General features: G+C 43.2%; 1 protein-coding gene across 7 annotated transcripts in view; it reads left to right on the forward strand.

Annotated features, from left to right (window-relative positions):
* The first annotated feature begins 541 nt into the window (after positions 1 to 541).
* Positions 542 to 21313, forward strand: part of FNBP1 (formin binding protein 1) — a 135896-nt gene continuing 115124 nt past the window's right edge. For all 7 annotated transcript variants that reach the window (XM_060101645.1, XM_060101643.1, XM_060101644.1 and 4 more), the window contains exon 1: positions 542 to 833. In XM_060101645.1, the coding sequence (XP_059957628.1) occupies positions 810 to 833 (24 nt within the window). In that variant the 5' untranslated portion in view covers positions 542 to 809. The remainder of the gene's footprint in view (positions 834 to 21313) is intronic.

A 21313-nucleotide genomic window follows, 5' to 3' on the forward strand; every position in this document is an offset into this window, starting at 1 on the left:
GTACCAGGCCCCACTCCCACCGCGCAAGGCTGCAAGGCTGCAAGGCTCCTCGGGCCTCCACGGTTCCCGGGCGGTGGGGAAAGACCATCCGAGCGAACTCCGGTCGGTGTGAATGGCTGCCAGGGAAAAGTATGGTCCTGAAATTCAAAGCGGCGCTCGGCGCAGGGGAGCAACCTCAGGCCTCTGCAAAGCACCCGTAATAACAGGGGCCAGCTATGTTCAAAGGCGAGTGGTTGTTCTAAGAGCAGAGAGTGTGGTTGCTAATAAGTAATAAAAAAAAAATCGGTGGTGGGGTGGCGGGGAGAAGGTCAGAGCCTTCAAGTCCCGGCGGACCCCCCTCCTCCCTCCGGGTCCTTCCGGACCCCCGGGCCACGCGGGCGGGGCGGAGGGCGCCTAGCGGGAGGTGGGGCCGGGGCCGGGGCCGGGGCCGGGGGCGGGGCGCGCGCGTGCGCGAGCTGTCAGGCCGACCCCGCCCCCGGCGTGCAGTCCCGCCCCTCCTGCCCCTCCCGCCCCTCCTGCCCCTCCCGCCCCTCCCCCTCCCCTTGCTCTCCGGCTGTGGGGCGGGCGGGCTGGCGGGCGCTGCGGCGACCGCGGCTGCTGCTTCCTCGGGCCATTTTGCTGAGGAGCGAAGGGGAGGAGGAGCCGCCGAGGAGACTCAAGGCGAGGAGCGGCGAGCCGGAGGAGGCGGCGACCGCGCGGGCACGGGCTTTCCTCGATCGCGGGGATCTCGAGGGGCGAAGGGATCGCCTGGGAAGGGGACCGGAGAGCCGCGCCTGCCGCGCGGCGCGCCCCTTCCCGCCCCCTGAACCATGAGCTGGGGCACCGAGCTCTGGGTGAGTGAGGGGCTGGGCCCGCCGGGATGCGGGGGAAGGTGCCTGGCGCGCCTGGGCGCGGGGCGCGGGCCGGGCTGCCCGGATGGAGGCGACCGCGCTCTGGTCGGGGTCCCGGCGGCCTGGGAGTAGGCGCAGGTCCGGGAGCCTCTCGTCGGCCTTGGCTTGAGCAGGAGGTGCGAGCCAGATTCGCTCTTCGGAGGTGAGGGGCGCTGGGGTGGGTCCCCGGCGGCCCGAGCAGGGGGCGCGGATCTGGGTCCCCCCGCGGCCTGAGCCGGAGGCTCAGGACTCCCTCTCCTCGGCGCCCTGAGGCCAGCGGTGTGTGTTGGGAAGAGCCTTAATCCCCCGGTGCGAGTAACCGATGCGCCGCGGGCCGACTCAGTGGGGGCGTGGAGGCCCGGGGATTTTCAGGGCTGCGTTCGGTGTTCGGCGCCCAGACCCGAGGTCCTAGGCTGCTTTCTCTTCGTGGAGGTGCGGGTGGGTCGGGCGCTCCTCCGGGGGGCGGGGCGGCCCTGGCGGGGCCGGTCCCGGGTCTTGGGTTTTGGGGCGCAGGGGCGAGAACTGGTGTCTTCCTCCTAGTGGCGAGGACGTTTGCCCTGTGGTGGTTTAGGGGTGCACTTGTGATTTTTTGAGGGGCAGCTCAGATCCTCGATTTGATGTGGGGACTGCGGCGTTTGGCCTGGAGGGGAAAGTAGTCGGAGTTAGAGGGAGATCTGGTGTTATCACCTTCAGGAAGAGGCATGCGCGGGGTAGATTTTATATTTTTTAACTGCTCAGAGGAAAGAGTCTAAACTGGGGTAGGGAGCGCCCCGCCGGGATTCTTAACCTGGGGCGCGGATGGATAAACAAGTAGCGTGCTGTCTGGAAGCTCCTCTCCCCGGACCAAGGCGCAAGGAGGATGCCAAGACGGTGCACAGGCCGTCCTCGGGGAGGAGAGGCTGTGGCTTTTGGACTGGAGCTTGTTTCCCTGCCTTCCTCTGGATTCCTGAGGCAATCACTAGGCAAGGGATGGGCAGAGCAGTGTCCAGAGGGAGGAGTAGATGAAATCTCAATTATCGCCCTGAAGTGTTCTCAAGATGAGACGTTTCCCATGATGAACTCGAAAGTGCCTCCCTTCGGAATCCCATTTGTAAAGGGTGTGGAGGAGAAAGCGTGAGGTGGTGGCTGCTCTCTGAGCTGAGGCGAGGAAATCTCACGTCAAAATAAAACAAGGTTAGAGCAGCTATAGAAACAGCACATCCTCCCTTATTTTTTTTTTTTTGCTTTAATTGTTTTTACGTAACCATTTCTTAGGCTCAGAATCATCCACTGGTATTAAAACCAAAATCCTGAAGGCAATAGCTCCCTTACATTAAGATAACTCATTTTATAAACATCCTCTATCAAAAGGGACTCCAATTTTCGACTGATGTTTACAAATATTCATTTTAAAAATAAAGTAACAGATGGTTTTAAGTATTTACACAGGCCAATTAGGCAGAATCTACCATTTTAAGTGTTGAATTTCTTTCTTCTTCTATTCCTTCTCCACTCCCTTTGGCTCATTTTACCTTTTCTGGGATGAGGGGAGCAAATCAGAAGTAATTTTTAATCAAGAGAATAGAAAATTTGGCACGATTTTTTTCACTTGTTCAAACTAGAGAAAGGGATTATTGGGGTGGGGGGAATACAATATATTTCTAAGTGAAATAGGCTGTAGTTAAGGGTACTGAACACAATGGTGGGCACTTCACGGTGATGTTGGTGAACGTTATTAGAAGGTGATCCAGAAAAGGGGGGGTAGCTAAGAGAAGAAAACCAGTAAAATAGCTACAATCACCTGTATTATTCTGTACACTTCTTTTTGGAAGTAGAGGGTGGGAAGGAAGGCAAAGACAGGGAGTTGTTGAAAATCAGTGGGAACTGGAATATATATGAATGAAAGGAAATCTTGGATTTGCTTCAAAAGAATTTGGGATGGTAGTGGATGGGGATGTCGATGAAGGGAACGTGCTTGGGAGTTGATCATTGTTGAAGCTGGGTGATGGGTACAGGAGGACTTGTGATACTATGCTTTCTACTGTCTATGTTTGAAATTTCCTACAGTGAAAATAATTGGAAAAGATTTTTAAGGGAGAAGGTGTGTAAACTAATTGAGAATTTTTTTCACTTGGTTTTAAGTTTATGAGGAAGAATGAGTCATCCGTTGTCTCTATACAAGTATGTGTCAGCGAAGAGTTAAAAAAAAGAAAAAGGCATTCCAGTAGAGTATTGCCCTTTGCCCTTGAGTGGCTTAGAGGTTAATAGAGGGAAAAGAATGATCACATAATTTGTGCTAAGAGAAGTGCAAAATCTGAGTTTAAATTCCAAGAAGTAGAAGGGGAACGAAATGTCTGTTTCCAGTTGCCTTGTTTTATTAATATTTGAGATTTTTAAAAAATCAGAATAATGAAGCATTCTGAAAAATAAACCTCCAGTTCTCTGGTGGTGAGAGACTCAGTGTTGTGTGGTGCGTTGGGCAGCAGTGGGCAGCCTGGCAGGGCTGTGATTGAGGGTTTTCCTTGAATGGTGGCTGTGGGGATCATGCACATAGGTAATGAGATAACGATGGGGCGCTCAGGCCTAACTTGGCAGAATGGTGCTTCTATATGGAGAGAGATGGAGATCTGGTTCGGGTAGCCACGAGCTCTTTGTAATAGGTGCTTGCAGCTTTCATAGACCTTCACAAATGCCATCAAGTTTCACACACATTTTAGGATGCCAGTCAACGTTCATGCAGGCTTTTCAAAACGACAGGTTTCTAACTTTACATTAAAGGCCTGTTCTTAGCCACATCCTGCTTTGTAGACAGAGTAAAACCGTTCTCTTTTCTTTTTTTTTTTTTTTTTAACCTCTCCATAGGCGTAAACTTTGATATCCTAGGACATTTTTGAGATATCATGAAATGTCAGGAAGTTATCAGGCAATCATAAAAATGGACTCAAAACCCATAATTTGGGGCTTCCCTGGTGGCGCAGTGGTTGAGAGTCCGCCTGCCGATGCAGGGGACACGGGTTCATGCCCCGGTCTGGGAAGATCCCACATGCCGTGGAGCGGCTGGGCCCGTGAGCCATGGCCGTTGAGCCTGCGCGTCCGGAGCCTGTGCTCCACAATGGGAGAGGCCACAACAGTGAGAAGCCCACATACCGCAAAAAAAAAAAAAAAAACATAATTTGTAATAACTTTATTGGATTAGATTGTATTAAAATAAGGGCTTTCTATTTTATATCAGAAGTTATAACAAAGTATAAACGGCTGATTAGGGTAAAATTGTTTCTGTACCAAAATTAACCAAAATGCATTTACTCAAGACTTTGTTTAAAAAGTCATGTTAATAGGCTAAATAGTTTTCACTGACTTGTTGAAATTGTGACTGGTCATTGGAGAAATGGCAAAGCAAGAATTTCTTACATTTGAATTTTTTTTTTTTTTGGTTTTGTACGCTTGATCATTCATGTGAAGTAAGAAAAAGTCCATTGGAAATTTTAGCTTTCCTTATAACTGTTCTACTCTTTGTGGCTAAAAATTTACTCAGTGATAGAATCTACCTTTATCTCCTAGTGTCCTCTCTGCCATCTTTCTTTTGGTGCTAATAAGAAATGGAGTAGCCCAAAATAATAACAGCAAGAAAGCAAACAGAGAGACCCGAATACTACATATTGGTTAACATATTACTATGTTAAGCCACCTGTATTGATTGTACTTCATTTTTTTTCTTAAGCCTGTGTTTTTAGGACAGGCATATAATGTGCATTCCACAATTTGTTGAATACAGTGACATTGATTGTGGTGTGCACCTTGAAGAGGCAGCAGTGAAAGAGTTGTCTACTAACTGGACCAGGAACAATGCCTGCTCACAGGTGGGAGTTCAAGAAATATTTATTGAGGGGCTTCCCTGGTGGGGCAGTGGTTAAGAATCTGCCTGCCAGTGCAGGGGACTTGGGTTCCAGCCCTGGTCCTGGAAGATCCCAGATGCCGCGGAACAACTAAGCCCGTGCGCCACAACTACTGAGCCCGCAAGCCACAACTCCTGAGCCCACGTGCCACAACTACTGAAGCCCATGTGCCTAGAGCCCATGCTCCGCAATAAGAGAAGCCACCACAATGAGAAGCCTGCGCACCACAGCAAAGAGTAGCCCCCGCTCACTGCAACTAGAGAAAGCCCGCCAGCAGCAACGAAGACCCAGCGCAGCCAAAAATAAATATATTTTAAAAAAAGGAAGAAAGAAATATTTATTGAATAAATGAATGAATCCTTTTTTTCATTTTGTCTTAACATTTGCTGTTTTAAAGTAATGGGAGGGTAGTTTTAATGCCTTTCTGCACTTTGGCAGTTGTAAACATTAAAAAAAACTAATTCTAGGCACCGTTTTTTTTTAAATAGACTATTTTTTAGAGTAGTTATAGTTTCACAGCAAAATTGAGCAGAAGGTCCAGAGATTTATACTGCTTCCTCACAAATACACAGTCTAGATCTCCTTTTGGGGGGCAGGGAGGCACACTGAACGGCCTGTGGGATCTTAGTTCAGAAGTGAGGAGTCGTAACCACTGGACTGCCAGGGAAGTCCCTCTAGACCATTTTTAAAAATAATTTTTTAATTAATTAATTAATCTATTTATTTTTGGCTGTGTTGGGCCTTCGTTGCCCAGTTGGGGTGCGCGGGCATCTCATTGCAGTGGCTTCTCTTGTTGCGGAGCGCAGGCTCTAGGCGTGCAGGCTTCAGTAGTTGTGGCTCGCAGGCTTCAGTAGTTGTGTCTCGCGGGCTCTAGAGCACAGGGTCAGTAGTTGTGGCACACGGGCTTAGTTGCTCTGCAGCATGTGGGATCTTCCTGGACCAGGGCTCGAGCCCGTGTCCCCTGCACTGGCAGGCGGATTCTTAACCAGTGAGCCACCAGGGAAGCCCTAATGGACTGTTAATAGTTGCAGGATTTGGAGAATTAGTACCTCTTCTTACTGCCCAGTACTAAATGGTGTAGAGTACTAACAACAGTTCATAGCTCTTCTCCTGCTCTTTCTTCTTTAATCCTTCAGAGATTTCTGTTTGGGATAAACATGGCAAGACCAACAGGGGAGACACCCCTCTTGGAACTTCGCTGAGCAGAGCAGAACTGCCTCAAAAAATAGACCAAATCAAGTTTAATTCTGTCATCCCTACCTCTCTATTAAAACAGGGTTTGCACCGTCTTTTCTGGTTAGTCGATTTTTTAAAAAATTAGTTTATTTTTTTATCTTTATTTTTTGTAATTGAAGTGTAGTTGATTTATAATGTTTCAGGTGTATAGCAAAGTGATTCAGTCATATATATATATTCTTTTTCACATTTTTTCATTATAAGTTATGACAAGATATTGAATATAGTTCCCTATGCTATACAGTAGGTCCTTCTTGTTTATCTTTTTTACGGATATATAGTAGTTTGTATCTGCTAATCCCAAACTCCTAATTTATCCCTCCCCGCCCCCCCCTTCTCTTTTGGTAACCAGAAGTTTTTCTTCTATGTCTGTGAGTCTGTTTTTGTTTGTCTTTATTTATTTATTGTGCCGTGCAGCTCGGGACATGCGTGATCTTAGTTCCCCGACCAGGGATTGAACCTGGGCCCACAGTATTGAAAGCACCAAGTTCTAACCACTGGACCACCAGGGAATCCCCAGTCTATTTCTGTTTTGTAAATAAGTTCATCTGTATCATTTTTTTAGATTCCACATGTAAGCGATATGATATTTGTCTCTCTGGTTAGTAGATATTAAACAAAACAGGGACGGTCGGGTTATTCTGTGGTTGGAGATTTACCCATCAGCTTGTTGCCTTCACTTTATACTTTAGATATCATCCTGAACATTGCATTTTTGGTAGGTAAAACTGTGTTTCAAGCACCGTAAGGGGTTTTGTCTGTGCTTACCATGTGACCACATTTAGAACTCTTGCTTTACGTTGGTGCGACATGGAAAGTGCCTCTTTGAAGGACTATTCAAGTATCACCCACTTCCTTGCTAAAGCTAATATTGTGTTTCCTGCAAGTATTACTCATACTTGTTTCATCAACACCACCCACATTTAAAAATAAGGCTTTATTTTGACACTTAAAAATTGCAAGCTACCAAGAATACACGTATGCCCTGGGAAATTAATCTAATTAGATTTTGGAATGTGGGTGTGAAGTCTTCTGGAATTAGTGTTTGTAATGCAATATTTGTTTCCTGATTTAGTAATATATAGTCATACTAGCTTGAGCCTAGTGATGTGTCTAGGTAAAAACAATTAAAAAGTCATAATAAAGGGCCAAATATGTATATTGTATTAAAGAGTTAGTTGGGAATATACACGTTTTTAATATTGATTCTTTTAACTCATAAGCCTTATCTGTAAAAGTTATGCTAAATTTATGTAACTAAGGACTTCCGTGGTGGCTCAGTGGTTAAGAATCTGCCTGTCAATACAGGAAACACGGGTTTGAGCCCTGGTCTGGGAAGATCCCACATGCCACGCAGCAGCTAAGCCTGTGTGCCAAAACTACTGAGCCTGTGCTCTAGAGCCTGTGTGCCACAACTACTGAAACCCTTGTGCCTAGAGCCCATGCTCCACAACAAGAGAAGCCACTGCAATGGGAAGCCCACGCGCAGCAACAATGACCCAACACAACCAAAAAAAAAAGGAAAAAAAATTATGTAATTCTTTTTTTAATTTGAATTTTATTTATTTATTTACTTTTATGCAGCAGGTTCTTATTAGTTATCTATTTTATACATATTAGTGTATATATGTCAATCCCAATCTCCCAATTCATCCCACCACCAGCCCCCCGCCTTGCCCCCCTTGGTGTCTATACGTTTGTTCTCTACATCTGTGTCTCTATTTCTGCCCTGCAAACCGGTTCATCTGTACCATTTTTCTAGATTCCACATATATGCATTAATATACAATATTTGTTTTTCTCTTTCTGACTTACTTCATTCTGTATGACAGTCTCTAGGTCCATCTCTGTCTCTACCAATGACCCAATTTCATTCCTTTTTATGGCTGAGTAATATTCCATTGTATATATGTACTACATCTTCTTTATCCATTCGTCTGTCGATGGGCTATGTAAATCTTAACAACTTCAATTGTTTAATATTAGCACTGTATTCATACCACCACTGCCAACAGCAAAATAGATGAAACTTCCAATTTCTTCCTGCAAAAGTTATTAAAACCTGTTCACATATATACATATATATATAGATATATATATATATATATATATATATATATATATATATATATATATATATATATAGTGTGTGTGTGTGTGTGTGTGTGTGTGTGTGGTGTGCAGGCCTCTCACTGTTGTGGCCTCTCCCGTTGCGGAGCACAGGCTCCGGACGCACAGGCTCAGCGGCCATGGCTCACGGGCCCAGCTGCTCCGCGGCATGTGTGATCTTCCCGGACCGGAGCACGAACCCGCGTCCCCTGCATCGGCAGGCGGACTCTCAGACCTGTTCACATTTAAACTATAAAATCACATTAGCTATATTGTGGTTTCTTTTTAAAACTTTGAACACACCATTCTAATCATTGGCATGAAGTTTTTAATAAGAATTATTTCTTAGGACTTCCCTGGTGGCACAGTGATTAAGAATCTGCCTACCAGTGCAGGGGCCATGGGTTCGATCCCCGGTCTGGGAAGATCCCACATGCTGTGGAGCAACTGAGCCCATGCACCACAACTACTGAGCCTGCGTGCCACAACTATGAAGCCTGTGCACCCTAGAACCTGTGCTCTGCAACAAGAGAAGCCACTGCAATGAGAAACCCACGCACCACAATGAAGAGTAGCCCCTGCTCGCCTCAACTAGAGAAGGCCCGTGCACAGCAATGAAAACCCAACGCAGCCAAAAATAAATATATAAAATAAATAGCAGACCGTACCCTAAAGGAGGCTGTCCGCTAACCAGCTGGGCAGGGAGTCCCTTCTGGAAGAAGGATCGAGCGGCACATCTCTGCACTGGCCACATCCTCATTACCCCCTTTTACAAGAGAGTACATCGAAGCACAGAACGGTAAAATAACTTACCAAGTTCACAGAGTAGAAAGCAGAGATTCAATCCCAGGTCTGGGACTCTAGAGCTCTCCTTCTCGTCCTTTTTTTTCAAGTTAATACCATCAAAATGTATTTTTACTGTTTGTACTTTTTATTATAGGAATTTTCAAACATACTTAGAATATGATGAACCCCTATGTACTCATCACCCAACTTCAATATCATCAATATCTTTGGCATTCTTGTTTCATCTTTTTGCCGCCACATGGTTTTTTAGATCAGTCTTCCCCGCCACACACTGTAATAAATACTCCTGCTCCCTCCCTTTCTGAGGAATCATGCATAGAACCCAAATTCTCCCTCCATCTTTTAAAGTATGAAAACAGAAGAGAGCCAACTTGTTAAGTGCTTGACACACCTTGATTAGGGTATTTAAATGCATCCTTTCATAACCTAACAAGGACCCTGTGAGTTTATTTCCATTTTATAGACCAGACCCACCCAAACAATGAATGCTAGTGCTAGAATTAAAATTTTTTTTTCCCAACACTAAACAAATGTTGTTGTAAAAAAATTCATCCTCTGTATTAGTAGCTCACAGTCCCTCTTTTCCCCATTACTCATATTTCCCCTATCACTGATGGAGGTTTTGCTTTCTAAAACATTTCATGTTACTCACATTGAGAATCATTAAGAGCCAATGACTCACAGTACCGTGCTGTAAACGCAACAGAAACTATTATGAACGAAGCGTCTGTTCTAGCAGGTGTTTCATATATGTCTAGTGATTCCCCCCATTCCTTTAAGTCCGGAGTTTTTTTTCCTTTTTAATTTAAAGAAATTAATTTGTAAAGGTATTAAATAGTAAGAGTAATATCAGTTTTCTGATTTGGGGGTCTAACAAAATTATGTCTCGGTGAAAAGTATTTTTAATGAAATTGAGACGAAACAAAGAGAATTAGGTATTGACCACTTTGGGGGTGCTCTGGCTGTCCCATGCAGGGCTTCAGAGTTTTGGTTCTTGAGAAACAGGAAACTAAATATTTCCTTTCATATCAATAGCAAAAGAAAACTCAGCACCTTTACGGGAAGCTATTCCCCTTGTACTTCTATTTGCACAACCAAAACTGAGAGTGGGTTCCTGAAATTCATTAAAATACCCGACGGGTCCTTGGGAGAAATGGCATGGGCCCACCCAGGTGGATGAGACAGCCTGGAAGGGCTAAGCCGGGGCCGTATGGCTTGCCTCATCCGACATTTATTAGTGTCCCGCAAGTCTTCATCTCTGCTCCTCCTTTTTCCCCGATCTGTGAAGTGGTGTGGTGATGCTTGCCTTCGGCTCCACAGAAAGCATAAAGATCAGTGCTTGTTTGTGAAGTGCTTTGAGACTGTTGGATGAGAGGTGATGGGGAAGTACTTAGGAGAGTCTAGGGGAGGGTTAAAGGGAAAAAAAAATCCTGTTCCTTGAGAACAAATTGCAGAGCTCTCCTGCTGGAACTGGGACTTGTGAAAAATGAGCAATTCTGGTTTGCACAGTGCAGTCTGTCCTTTGATTTAAAATTCTGTTTTCATGTGAACCATAAAATAAAATAACCTAATAGTAGGAAAGTGCCTGGAAATCAGTGCTTTGGAAAGGAAATCTGGATTATAGGAGACTATGCATGTTTATCTCTTTTCTTTTTCCTCTTTTTTCAAAAATATAAAATGCACTGCAAAACTCTAACCATACTAATTTTTTAGCAATATACTTGGGTCTACTTAAGGGATAATTTAAATGTTATCCCTCAGAGGGAGATAGTTCTCTTTGGCTATTAATACCACTTAAAAAAAATCTACCACATATTTCCCCCCCAAAAGCTGGATATTTGCTGCTTGAGACAGCTAATGAATTATTCTACATATCAGCTTAGTTTGAGGTAGTTTTCTTCTTAGCAAAGAGAATCAAGAAGTTTTAAAATATTTGTGTTGGGACAGATATATTTGGAAATGCCTGGCAATGGTTGTTTGGGCAAAGAAATTTGTATTTCATGAGTGTGTATATGTATGTAAACTGTATTTTTCAGCATGACTGAAGTTTTTTTTTACTTTTTATTTTTAGCTGTGTTGGGTCTTCATTGCTGTGCGTGGGCTTCCTCTAGTTGCGGTGAGTGGGGGCTACTCTTCATTGAGGTGCGCGGGCTTCTCATTGCGGTGGCTTCTCTTGTTGTGGAGCACAACCTCTAGGCATGTGGACTTCAGTAGTTGTGGCATGCGGGCTCAGTAGTTGTGGCTCGCGGGCTCTAGAGCACAGGCTCAGTAGTTGTGGCTCATGGGCCTATTTGCTCCGCGGCATGTGGGATCCTCCTGGACCAGGGCTCGAACCACTGCGCCACCAGGGAAGCCCAGCATGACTGAATTCTTAAATTTAAAATTTACTTATCTTTGGTGGTGCAGTGATTAAGAATCTGCCTGCCAATGCAGGAGACACGGGTTCGAGCCCTGGTCCGGGAAGATACCACATGCCGTGGAGCAACTAAGCCCACGTGCCACAACTACTGAGCCTGCGCTCCAGAGCCTGCGAGCCACAACTACTGAGCCCTCATGCCTAGAGCCCGTGCTCCACAACAAAGAGAAGCCACCACAATGAGAAGCCCACACACCGCAACAAAGAGTAGCCCTAGCTCGCCACAACTAGAGAAAAGCCCAGGCACAGCAGCAAAGACCCAGTGCAGCCAAAAATAAATTAATAAATAAATAAATTTTAAAAAATAAAATAAAATTTACTTATCGTTAAAACTAGCAAAGCAATCTGTTTGCATTGTTCAACTTTCAAACAATACTAAAGTGTACATGAAAAGTCTCCCTATCATCTTAGGATAGATGTAATTCTTTTTGTTTTGTTTTGTTTTTTGGCTGCTCTGCTCAGCTTGCGGGATCTTTTAGTTCCCCGACCAGGAACTGAACCCCAGCCATGGCAGTGAAAGCCTAGAGTCCTAACCACTGGACTGCGGGGAATTCCCAGGATACATGTAATTCTTAATTGCCATTACCATGCCATTCTTAATTACCATGCCATTCTTAATTGCCATTTTTGGCAGAGGGATAGGTGATGTTGGTGGCAAGTACTGTGACTTTAGTACATAAGAGACCAAAATTATAAGAATTATATCAGACAAGAGAGATGAGAATGATTGAGACGTCCATATTTTGTCCAAAGTATCTATTTGTTCTTTGAGCATCTACTACGTGCCCAGGCATGGTTCTTGCCTACAAGTAGCTTATAGTCTAGTTGGGGGGGGCAGAAACATAGATAGGAAATTGCAGTACAGTGTGACAAGGACTAAGGTAGGGTAACTACATGGAAACTTGTACACAGGAGCATAACTCAGTTGGGGAAGAAATGACATCTATATGGTGTCCTGAAGGACTGATAAGTGACACAGGTGAAGGGAGGTGGTCAGGTTGGGAGGGTGATCTAGACAGTCTTTCTGGAGGAGGGAGTAGCTGCCATGTCCAAAGGCTCATAAGTGTAACAGGACACACAGCTCCAGAATGAGCCGAGCACGTGAAGAGGAGCCTGGAAAGGTAGACTGTAGCTGAAACCAGGTGACTATGGCTTTACCTTGAGGGCAAACAAGGCACCCACGCTTGAACTGCTGAAAGCAGTTGCTATGGGGCCAGATCATCAGTCTCCTTACTGCCGTGTGGAGAGGACTGGAAAGGAGGGAGATAGCTTCGGGCTAGACTAGGCTAATTGGCTGATTGGATTTATCCTGTGAGTCGGAGCAGAGAGTACCCCTCCACGTGTTTATAAGGGCAGAATTGATGAAAAGGAATTGCTAAGGAGTCTTGGATGCCGAGAGAAGACCTGGCAGTGTACATCGTGAGTGGTGAGCCAGGGCATCGGGAGGATGAGGTCAATTCACTGCTTTGGCTAGTGGGTTAAGTAAGTATATCAGCCTCGGTTTTTGGGGTTTTTTTTTCTCCAGTTGGATACAAAACCAAAACCTACAGTCACTTCTTTCTTTCTTGCCCTCTCTTTGTTTCTGCTCAGTGCAACCTTGATAGGGCTACCAGTGTCTGTTCCTCAGCTCTTTTAAGCTAACAGAGTTGGTATTTTCAGTATGCCTTGGAGGCGACTCACATCAACTGAACTCCCAAGACTGATGCACAAACCAGAATGCAAGTTTCAAATTTATAATGAGAAGTCTATCCATAAGGAGACTAGCTATTCATATTTGCTGAAGTGCACATTTTCTCCCTGAAGGCTAATCTATGTGGCAGGCTAAATTCTATACACAGTTTCTTGGAGAGCATAAAATCAAAATCGAGTTGGAGGAATTTAATGGATTGTGACACCAAGCTATGGAAGCCTGAGGCATCTATCTCTTCTAGAGGGATAGATTTACATTAAAGATAGAATAGAGTCTGTTTTTACAGATGCTATGTAGTGATTCCCTTTCCTTTTAACCTATCCTTTCTTTAAACAGACTACAGGGTGTTTGGTTATATAGATAGATAGATAGATAGATAGATAGATAGATAGATAGATAGATACAGACAGATAGATAGTTTGGCTGCATTGGGTCTTCGTTGCTGCGCACAGGCTTTCTCTAGTTGAGACGAGTGGGGGCTACTTGCGGTGTGGAGCTTCTCATTGTGGTGGCTTCTCTTGTTGTGGAGCATGGGCTCTAGGTGTGCAGGCTTCAGTAGTTGCAGCACATGGGCTCGGTAGTTGTGGCTCGCAGGCTCTAGAGTGCAGGCTCAGTAGTTGTGGTGCACGGACTTCGTTGCTCTGCGGCATGTGGGATCTTCCCAGAACAGGGATCAAACCCGTGTCCCCTGCAGGCGGATTCTTAACCACTGCGCCACCAGGGAGGTCCCTTTGGAATTCTAAATTCTAATCTCTGTTCCATCTTGCGTCCCTGAGATTCCATCCAACATCTCCCAAACTGGAAAGAATGAGCATCTATAAATTTAAAAGCTCTCCTCGGTAATTCTGATGTGGCTTAGGTAGCATGATTTAACACTAAGATTCCTATGCATACATTCTCAGTTTTCGCTCATTTTTATTCTTTACAAAAAATTTAAAATCTAGCAATATTTTGGAGCTACTTTCTTACCCTGCCAACTACTTACAAGCATAATCGTTCTAAGGTACCCTTTATTCCTTTATCCCTTTATTCTTTGGTTCTCTCCTCGTCATTTGCTCAGGGACCCAGATAAGTCATAATTCATTCAACAGTATTATTGACCACCTGCTATATGCCAGGCATATTTCCCCTTGTTCTAGGTGAAGGGAAAATGGCAGAAAACCACAGAAAAATAAAATTTGCCTTAATATATGTGATCTAAAGGCCAGTATAAGGGTATAGCTAATGTATCCAATAATGATAAATGCTATGGAGAAAAATAAGGCTTTGAGAGACTGAAAACAGTAGGATTAGGGTTGATGGGGAAAAGAACAGAATTTTAGTGCTGGACATTTTGCAAGATGCCTATTAGATATCTAAGTATCTTGTATCTAGTAGCTATTTAAATGTATGCATCTGGAGCTCCGGGAACAGATCCAAGCTGTTTGGGTCTGTTTGGATCTGATTACCCAATGTAAGTAGGAAAAGCTAGAATTATAATGGTAAAATTCTAAGCTCTCGCCATAGTTATATTCCTGCAAGCACTCTTATTTAACTTTAGAACCCTGTCACTTGGAAAAACTGTCATAATATGTTGCCCTTTTGGACAGTGGCTGTGCTCCCTGTTTGCTGAACTGTTTGCCTTACTGAGAATCATTATGTGAAACTTGATTTAGGTTAGGAGGGGCATAGACTATTAAGAGTTGGTTGGTTTTGTAAATTGTTATGTGAGCATAATAAACAGATCTTGAAGCTTCGATAGGTGTAGAAATAAAACTAATGTACCAACTTGTAAATGAAAAAATAAAAATAAATGGCCACTGATGGGTAGTGAGTTTTTGGTAATAATTAGAAATTAATGTCACACATGCATCATTTTAATAGGTTTTTGCAGACAGTCTAAGATTTTCAATTTTACTTCTTTGAAAGCTGCCTATTTGCTTTGGAGATGATTAGCAAATGTTTAGAATTATTCAGTTTACACTGTGTTGACTTAGATCTCTGTCGTACCTGATATATTGCTTACTTTTCCTCTTTACAGTTCTCGGAGATAGTTTAAAATCGGCAATACTAGATCACCAAATTGATCTGATTTTGGGGGGAGCTCTACTTCATATGTGTGACAGATTCTGTTTTGCAAGGATGGCCACAGCAGTATCTCCAATTCCACGTGCTCTTCTAGTGTGACATTGAGACTCCTCCCACTGAGGGGCAGGGGAGGGCTTACATCCCTTCCCCTTGAACCTAGGCAGATCTTTGTGACTTCCTTGATGGGTAGAATACGGTGAAATGGTGCCATATGATGCCATGTGATCCTTTCTGAAGCAGGATCATAAATATGCCATGCACTTTTGCCTTGCTCTTTTGGGATGTTTCCGCTTAGAACTCAAGCACCATATTGTTAGGAAGCCCAAGCAGCCCACATAGAGAATCCGTATGGAGAAGTCAACTGTAGGGGTTCCAGCTGACAACCCAATTGAGGTTTCGGCGAATAGATGTAATCAGCGGCCAGCCTGAGTGAAGGGTGTCCAGATGATTGTACCCCCTCGCAATCAAGTCCCCGCAGCCTTCAAGCCTTTCCAGCTGGGGCCCCAGCCACGGAGGAGCAGAGACAAATTGTCCCTGTCAAATTGCCGACCTATATAATTAAATGGTTCTCTCCAGCTAAGTTTTGGGGTTCATTTCTTATACAATAACAACTAGAACAATATCTTTGGATGTCAGGCTAGATAATAATACTACTATCCTTGTTTATTCATTTAAGAATAGGGCTACCATGTGTCCTTTTCTTAAAAATAAAATAAAATCACTTTCTCTTTGAAGAAATCCCTTCAAATAAGAAATTGAAAAGTTGGGGAACATTCAAGAAGTATTTATATTTACTTTCTGTGAAGATGATGGACTAGGAAAGCGAGAAGCTCTGACATGAAGACTTATAGGAGCAAGTAAACTCCTCAAACTAAGTTTGTCCTAAGGTTCTTGTCACAAGATTGTACACTTTGACTATGATGATGCTGTGTCATTCTTTACAAAATCTCAAGAATTTCTACATTATTGTCATAGCCATTGACCCACAGAAGAGGACATTTCATTGCCCATCCTTTTTGTAAGAAATGGCTTTTCTAGTTTTTTCCCCCTAAAATTCATCTTCTCTCCTTTGAAATGTAAGCCATGCTGATCCACTAAAGAAGTGTTTTTTAAGAAATATAAAATAAAGCGCAGTAATTTCTGTAGCTTTAGTTGTGAAATAGAAACAATATTCTGGAGGCAGTGAATCTGTCTGAGTAAAGCTAAGCATATGGATCTCGCTGTCTCTCTGCTACTCACTTTGTCTTCACTCTCTGAGTGGAACACTTGGGCTTCTAGTCTCTAATGGCTGCTTATTTTTAAATTCTTTTGTTTTATTCTTAGAAGATTTCTACAGTTTAGTCAGTGCCATATTGTTCAAGAGCATGGGTTTGGATGCCGACTGCTTGGTTCATAGTCTGATGAACCTAGCTGAGTAATTTGGGACAAGTCATCTAACCTCAGTTCCTTCATCTGTAAAATGGGGATAATAATAGTGCCTGCTTTATGGGATTATTGAGAACATTAAATGAGTTAATGAGCACTTAGAGCACTAAATGTCTGACACAATAAGCTCTATGAGCATCGGCTATTGTTATTCACCTTCGTATGTTGCTGGTTGCCATGATATTTGGGTTCACGTCTTGGGTTCCATGTTTAGAAGAAACTGAATGAATACTTCTTTGTTGGGGGTTTTGTAGACATGACCAGTGAATTGGGTGTAAATTAAACTGCATGACCTCAAGTCTCTTCAACTCAAGTGTTCTAGGGTAATCCGAGTTCCAGGATCAACTGACACTGGAAGTGGTTGTCCCAGGAGTACTGATTCATAATACACGGAGCATACATCAAGGTCAATTATGGTAGAGTAACTACGTCCAAGGCTAGAAACTCTCTTTAGAAATTTTATGTATAGTTCCCACACTGTAGCCCAAAGCAATGCCAATAATGTTAATAGGAGGTTTGTAAAAGTTTCAACAATTCAAAAAGTGACACAGAAATAGAATCATTAGGCACATTCCTTGAGTTGTCAGGCACTCTGTACATGGATTGAATGTCTTGGGTATGACACTATAAGCAGAAATATCAGGGACTGTTTTGCTGAACAAAAGCTTTTTGGCTGAGAAACCTGAAAGGCTTGATGTTTAATTTATTTTGTCACTTTGGTAGATCAGTAGGTAAATAAGGTAGATAAATAAGACCATTCCAGAAAAACTTTAGGCAAGTGCTTCATTTCTAGATAAAAATATTCAGGCACCTGATGGAAATGAAATGCAGGTTGATGACTTCTTTCTCCTTTACTTTCTGGATTATTTTTGGATTATGAAGTACTGGTAATTGAGAAAGTGAAAGGAAAAGCTAATTAGATGAGAAGGAAACCCTCAGTTAGATGAAAGACATTGGAAACAGTTGGCTGGGATAAAGAATGTTTCTGATAATTTCAAGCAGATCTATACATTCTTTGATTATTACCAAAGAAGAAGAAGAAGAAGAAGGAGAGAAGAAGAAGATTAAAAACTTTAATCAATTGCAGAGTCAGTTGTAGAACTGGGCAAAGGATTATCTCTATCAGCAGTGCTCAGTTAGGTGTTACCCATGTCCGGTAGTCTGTAAAAAGATCTGTTTGTTTAAAAATAAATTGTGTTTGTTTGAGGTATAGACCACACCCAGGTCACATGCTTGGAGTGTGGGGCTGGCTGTTAAATGATTGCAAATGTCGGCCAAGCTGAAGATTATACTTAACTTGGTTTTTCAATGTGGCAGAGACTAGGGTATCTCAAAGGGAGATTAAAGGATTTTCTACACTATTTGCTTGGTCATCTTGGAATTGTGGGCCCGTCCTAGGGACAAGGCAATCTCATATGGGATGAAAGTAAAGAAAGAAAGGGAGAAAAGAGAGACTAGCTAGAGGGAATGTAAGATTTGCTGATGTCAATAGAAGGTTGAGCTCAGAGAAACTGAGTAAATGCTAAATGCCCAGATTTTAAAAGATGACCCATCCTTTGGATCCTGTAGGCAGCTCCAAGGGGTACTGTGGGGAGAACATGTAGGAACCTGGGTTACCTCCTATGCAGTGGGTGAGGGGCAGACCTGAGCCCAAACCTAAGGAGGCCTTTACCATCTCAGAGTAAAAGCTGAATTTAGACAGTCCTTTACCTTGTCTGCCTACCCGGTGCCCCTAGACACTCTCTTCCAGCCACATCTGCCTTTTCAGTCCATCCTGCGCACCAGCCTGCTTCTCCCCCAGGGCTCTGTACTGCTTCGTCCCAGCTTTGCCCTCCACCAGGAACACCCTTGCCCGGGGTAGCTACGTGCCCCTTCACCTCCTCCCGCCAACCCTACTTGTGTGTTGTTTTGTCCCCGTAATATACTTCATGCATTTCCACACTTAAGTGAACTCTGAGAGCTCAGCCATGATAGAAGACTCTGTTAAAGCAGCCAAATTGGGGAAAAGTCATGATTTCAAAAGCATGATTTATTTCTTATTTACGTCTTGAATTTATTTATGTATTTGAATAGACGATATACCTCTTTTCCTCCCTGGGGGCAACCACTGTTACCAGTTTTATGTGAGTTCTTCCAGAGAGCTATCAAGCATTTATAAACAGATGCCCCTCCCCCCATACAAATGTTAGTATACTATTCACACTTTTTTTTAACCTTACTTTTATCCCTTATAATATCTTGGTGTTTTGTTTTGTTTTCCTTAGCTGCCTCATTCTTCTTCTTTTTTTCCCCTTTTTTCCTTTTTTTAAAAAAAATTCAAGTATAGTTGATTTACAATGTTGTGTTAGTTTCAGGTGTACAGCAAAGTGATGTAGTTATACATATATGTATATAATATATATTTTTTCAGATTCTTTTCCTTTATAGGTTATTACAAAATATTGAGTATAATTTCCTGTGCTATACATGCCTCATTCTTCTTAATGTAACTTAATTCTTATTTAATAAACAAAATTCTATCCTATGGATATATTGAAATTTGCTATGGTCACTAAATTGTCTTCAATATATTTTCCTATTAAACACAGTACAGATTAATAGTCTTATATGTGTCATTTTACATCCGTGTAAGTATATTTGGAGGATAAATACCAAGAACTTAGATAAGTATCACCAAACCACCCTCCAAAGAGGGTCTAACAATTGTGCTCTCACCAGCCATGTATTAGAGTTTTCCCTAACTGTGTGTAATCAAACGTTTTGATATCCACTCAACAATCAAACGCTGTTAATTTTATGTTATGTGAATTTCACCTCAATTTAAAAGATAAAAAAAGCAGACTGGTACTGGGCATATTTGTTCTCTCTAAGATGGCAAACAGCTCATCTGGGAAGCTCCTTGGTCTTTGGAAATTTAAAATCCATTGTAAACACTGTATAAAACAATTGAGTTTAGGGGCCTCCCTGGTGGCGCAAGTGGTTGAGAGTCCGCCTGCCGATGCAGGGGATACGGGTTCGTGCCCCGGTCTGGGAGGATCCCATATGCCGCGGAGCGGCTGGGCCCGTGAGCCATGGCCGCTGAGCCTGCGCGTCCGGAGCCTGCGCGTCCGGAGCCTGTGCTCCGCAACGGGGGAGGCCACAACAGTGAGAGGCCCGCATACCGCAAAAAAAAAAAAAAAAAAACAAAAAAAAACAATTGAGTTTAAGCTTCTCAGAAGGGTTCTAGAAATTTTTTCCAAATAATTAAAGGATTGCTGTGTCGTGTTTGAAGTCTCCTTAGTGACTGTCTAAGAACTCTTGTTGCAAAAAAGGTTCTAAGGGTATATTAGGTGCTATTTAAGAATACACCCACAACATGAGACTGAACTCAAAAAATTAATTGGTAACTGTTGTCTCTGCAAAATTAATTTTTCACCAAATCAGTTGTTAAGCTATCTACCCAAACCAGTATTTAGTGGCTTTCAGTTAAGTTGGCTAATGATAGTGGTTTATTTTTTTGCCCTACGCGGGCCTCTCACTGTTGTGGCCTGTCCCGTTGCGGAGCACAGGCTCCGGACGCACAGGCTCAGTGGCCATGGCTCACGGGCCCAGCCGCTCCGCGGCATGTGGGATCCTCCCGGACCGGGGCACGAACCCGTGTCCCCTGCATCGGCAGGCGGACTCTCAACCACTGCGCCACCAGGGAAGCCCAATGATAGTGTTTTGAAGTAGAAGAGAATAGAACTGAGAGTGAGCGGTCAAGGCTGACTTTTTTACACCTTACTGTAATTGCAGCGTGGGACCGCAATTACCTATTTGGTTCTCTCTTTTTCTACAGCCACTATAGCTAGATTGACTATAAGCATCATTCAGTTTACCTGTGTTATAACTCACTTCCACAAACATGCATTGTGCAAGACACCGAGCGAGGTGCCGAGGGGGTGGGTATGAAAAGATCTGACAGCCGTCCTTAAGTTGAATAGGTATGAGATTTCTAGAAATTGCTATCATAATTTTTCAACACCTAAAAACCCATCTGTTCTGAATGACCAGTTTTATGTTAGGTCAGAAGCACTTTGGAAAAGTAGCCAGCAATCTGAGATTATTTTGGAGAAGTCTTTTTTTTTTTTTTTAAACAGAGGTGGGAATCTATGGGTATCTATTTAACAGTGATTTTAATTCATCTCAGTAATAGAGGATGTTAGAACTAACTCTGGCTGTATGCTGACACCCACGATCTACAGGGGCCAGTGGGTTTTATATTCTCTGTTGTCCCTGCAGTGGGAATGAAGGGCTGAAGGCTGCCTGCCACTTGAGAAAATGGCAGCTTTTCAAAGTTCTGGAGTGCTAACCTCCCTTGAATCTGTTAAGGCATTCAGAGCAGAGTACAAGAAACTTAAGGTTTGAATTGGACTCTATTTCTGCTGAGTTGGCATAGCATAGTAATGCTCTCTTCCTATTGGTAATTTTTGGTGTTGTTACTAAATTCTTAGTACCCTTTGGTTTTATGTTGACGTGAGGTAGTTTGTGTTACAGAAACAGTCGTTTTAAAGTTATTATTGCACTAAGAGTCTCAAATAGACAACACCTAGTAAACCAAAAAGGGGGAAAAAATGCCTAACACAAGAAAAGTTAGAGGACATTTCTAAAGTACCCCTGATTAAATGAGAAAATCTATGTTCATGTATATTGCTGATGTGAAAATAAGCACATATGACATTGTCTCCTAGGCAGGATCACTGCTGTTCGTGGTATGTGTGTCATGCTAGGGTTTTGACAGCCAATGGGAATTTCCCCTTTAGTATCCACATGGAGAAATATGATTAAAACATAGTTCTGT

Source organism: Mesoplodon densirostris, chromosome 6, assembly GCF_025265405.1.
Source record: "Mesoplodon densirostris isolate mMesDen1 chromosome 6, mMesDen1 primary haplotype, whole genome shotgun sequence".
NCBI classification, from domain to species: domain Eukaryota; kingdom Metazoa; phylum Chordata; class Mammalia; order Artiodactyla; family Ziphiidae; genus Mesoplodon; species Mesoplodon densirostris.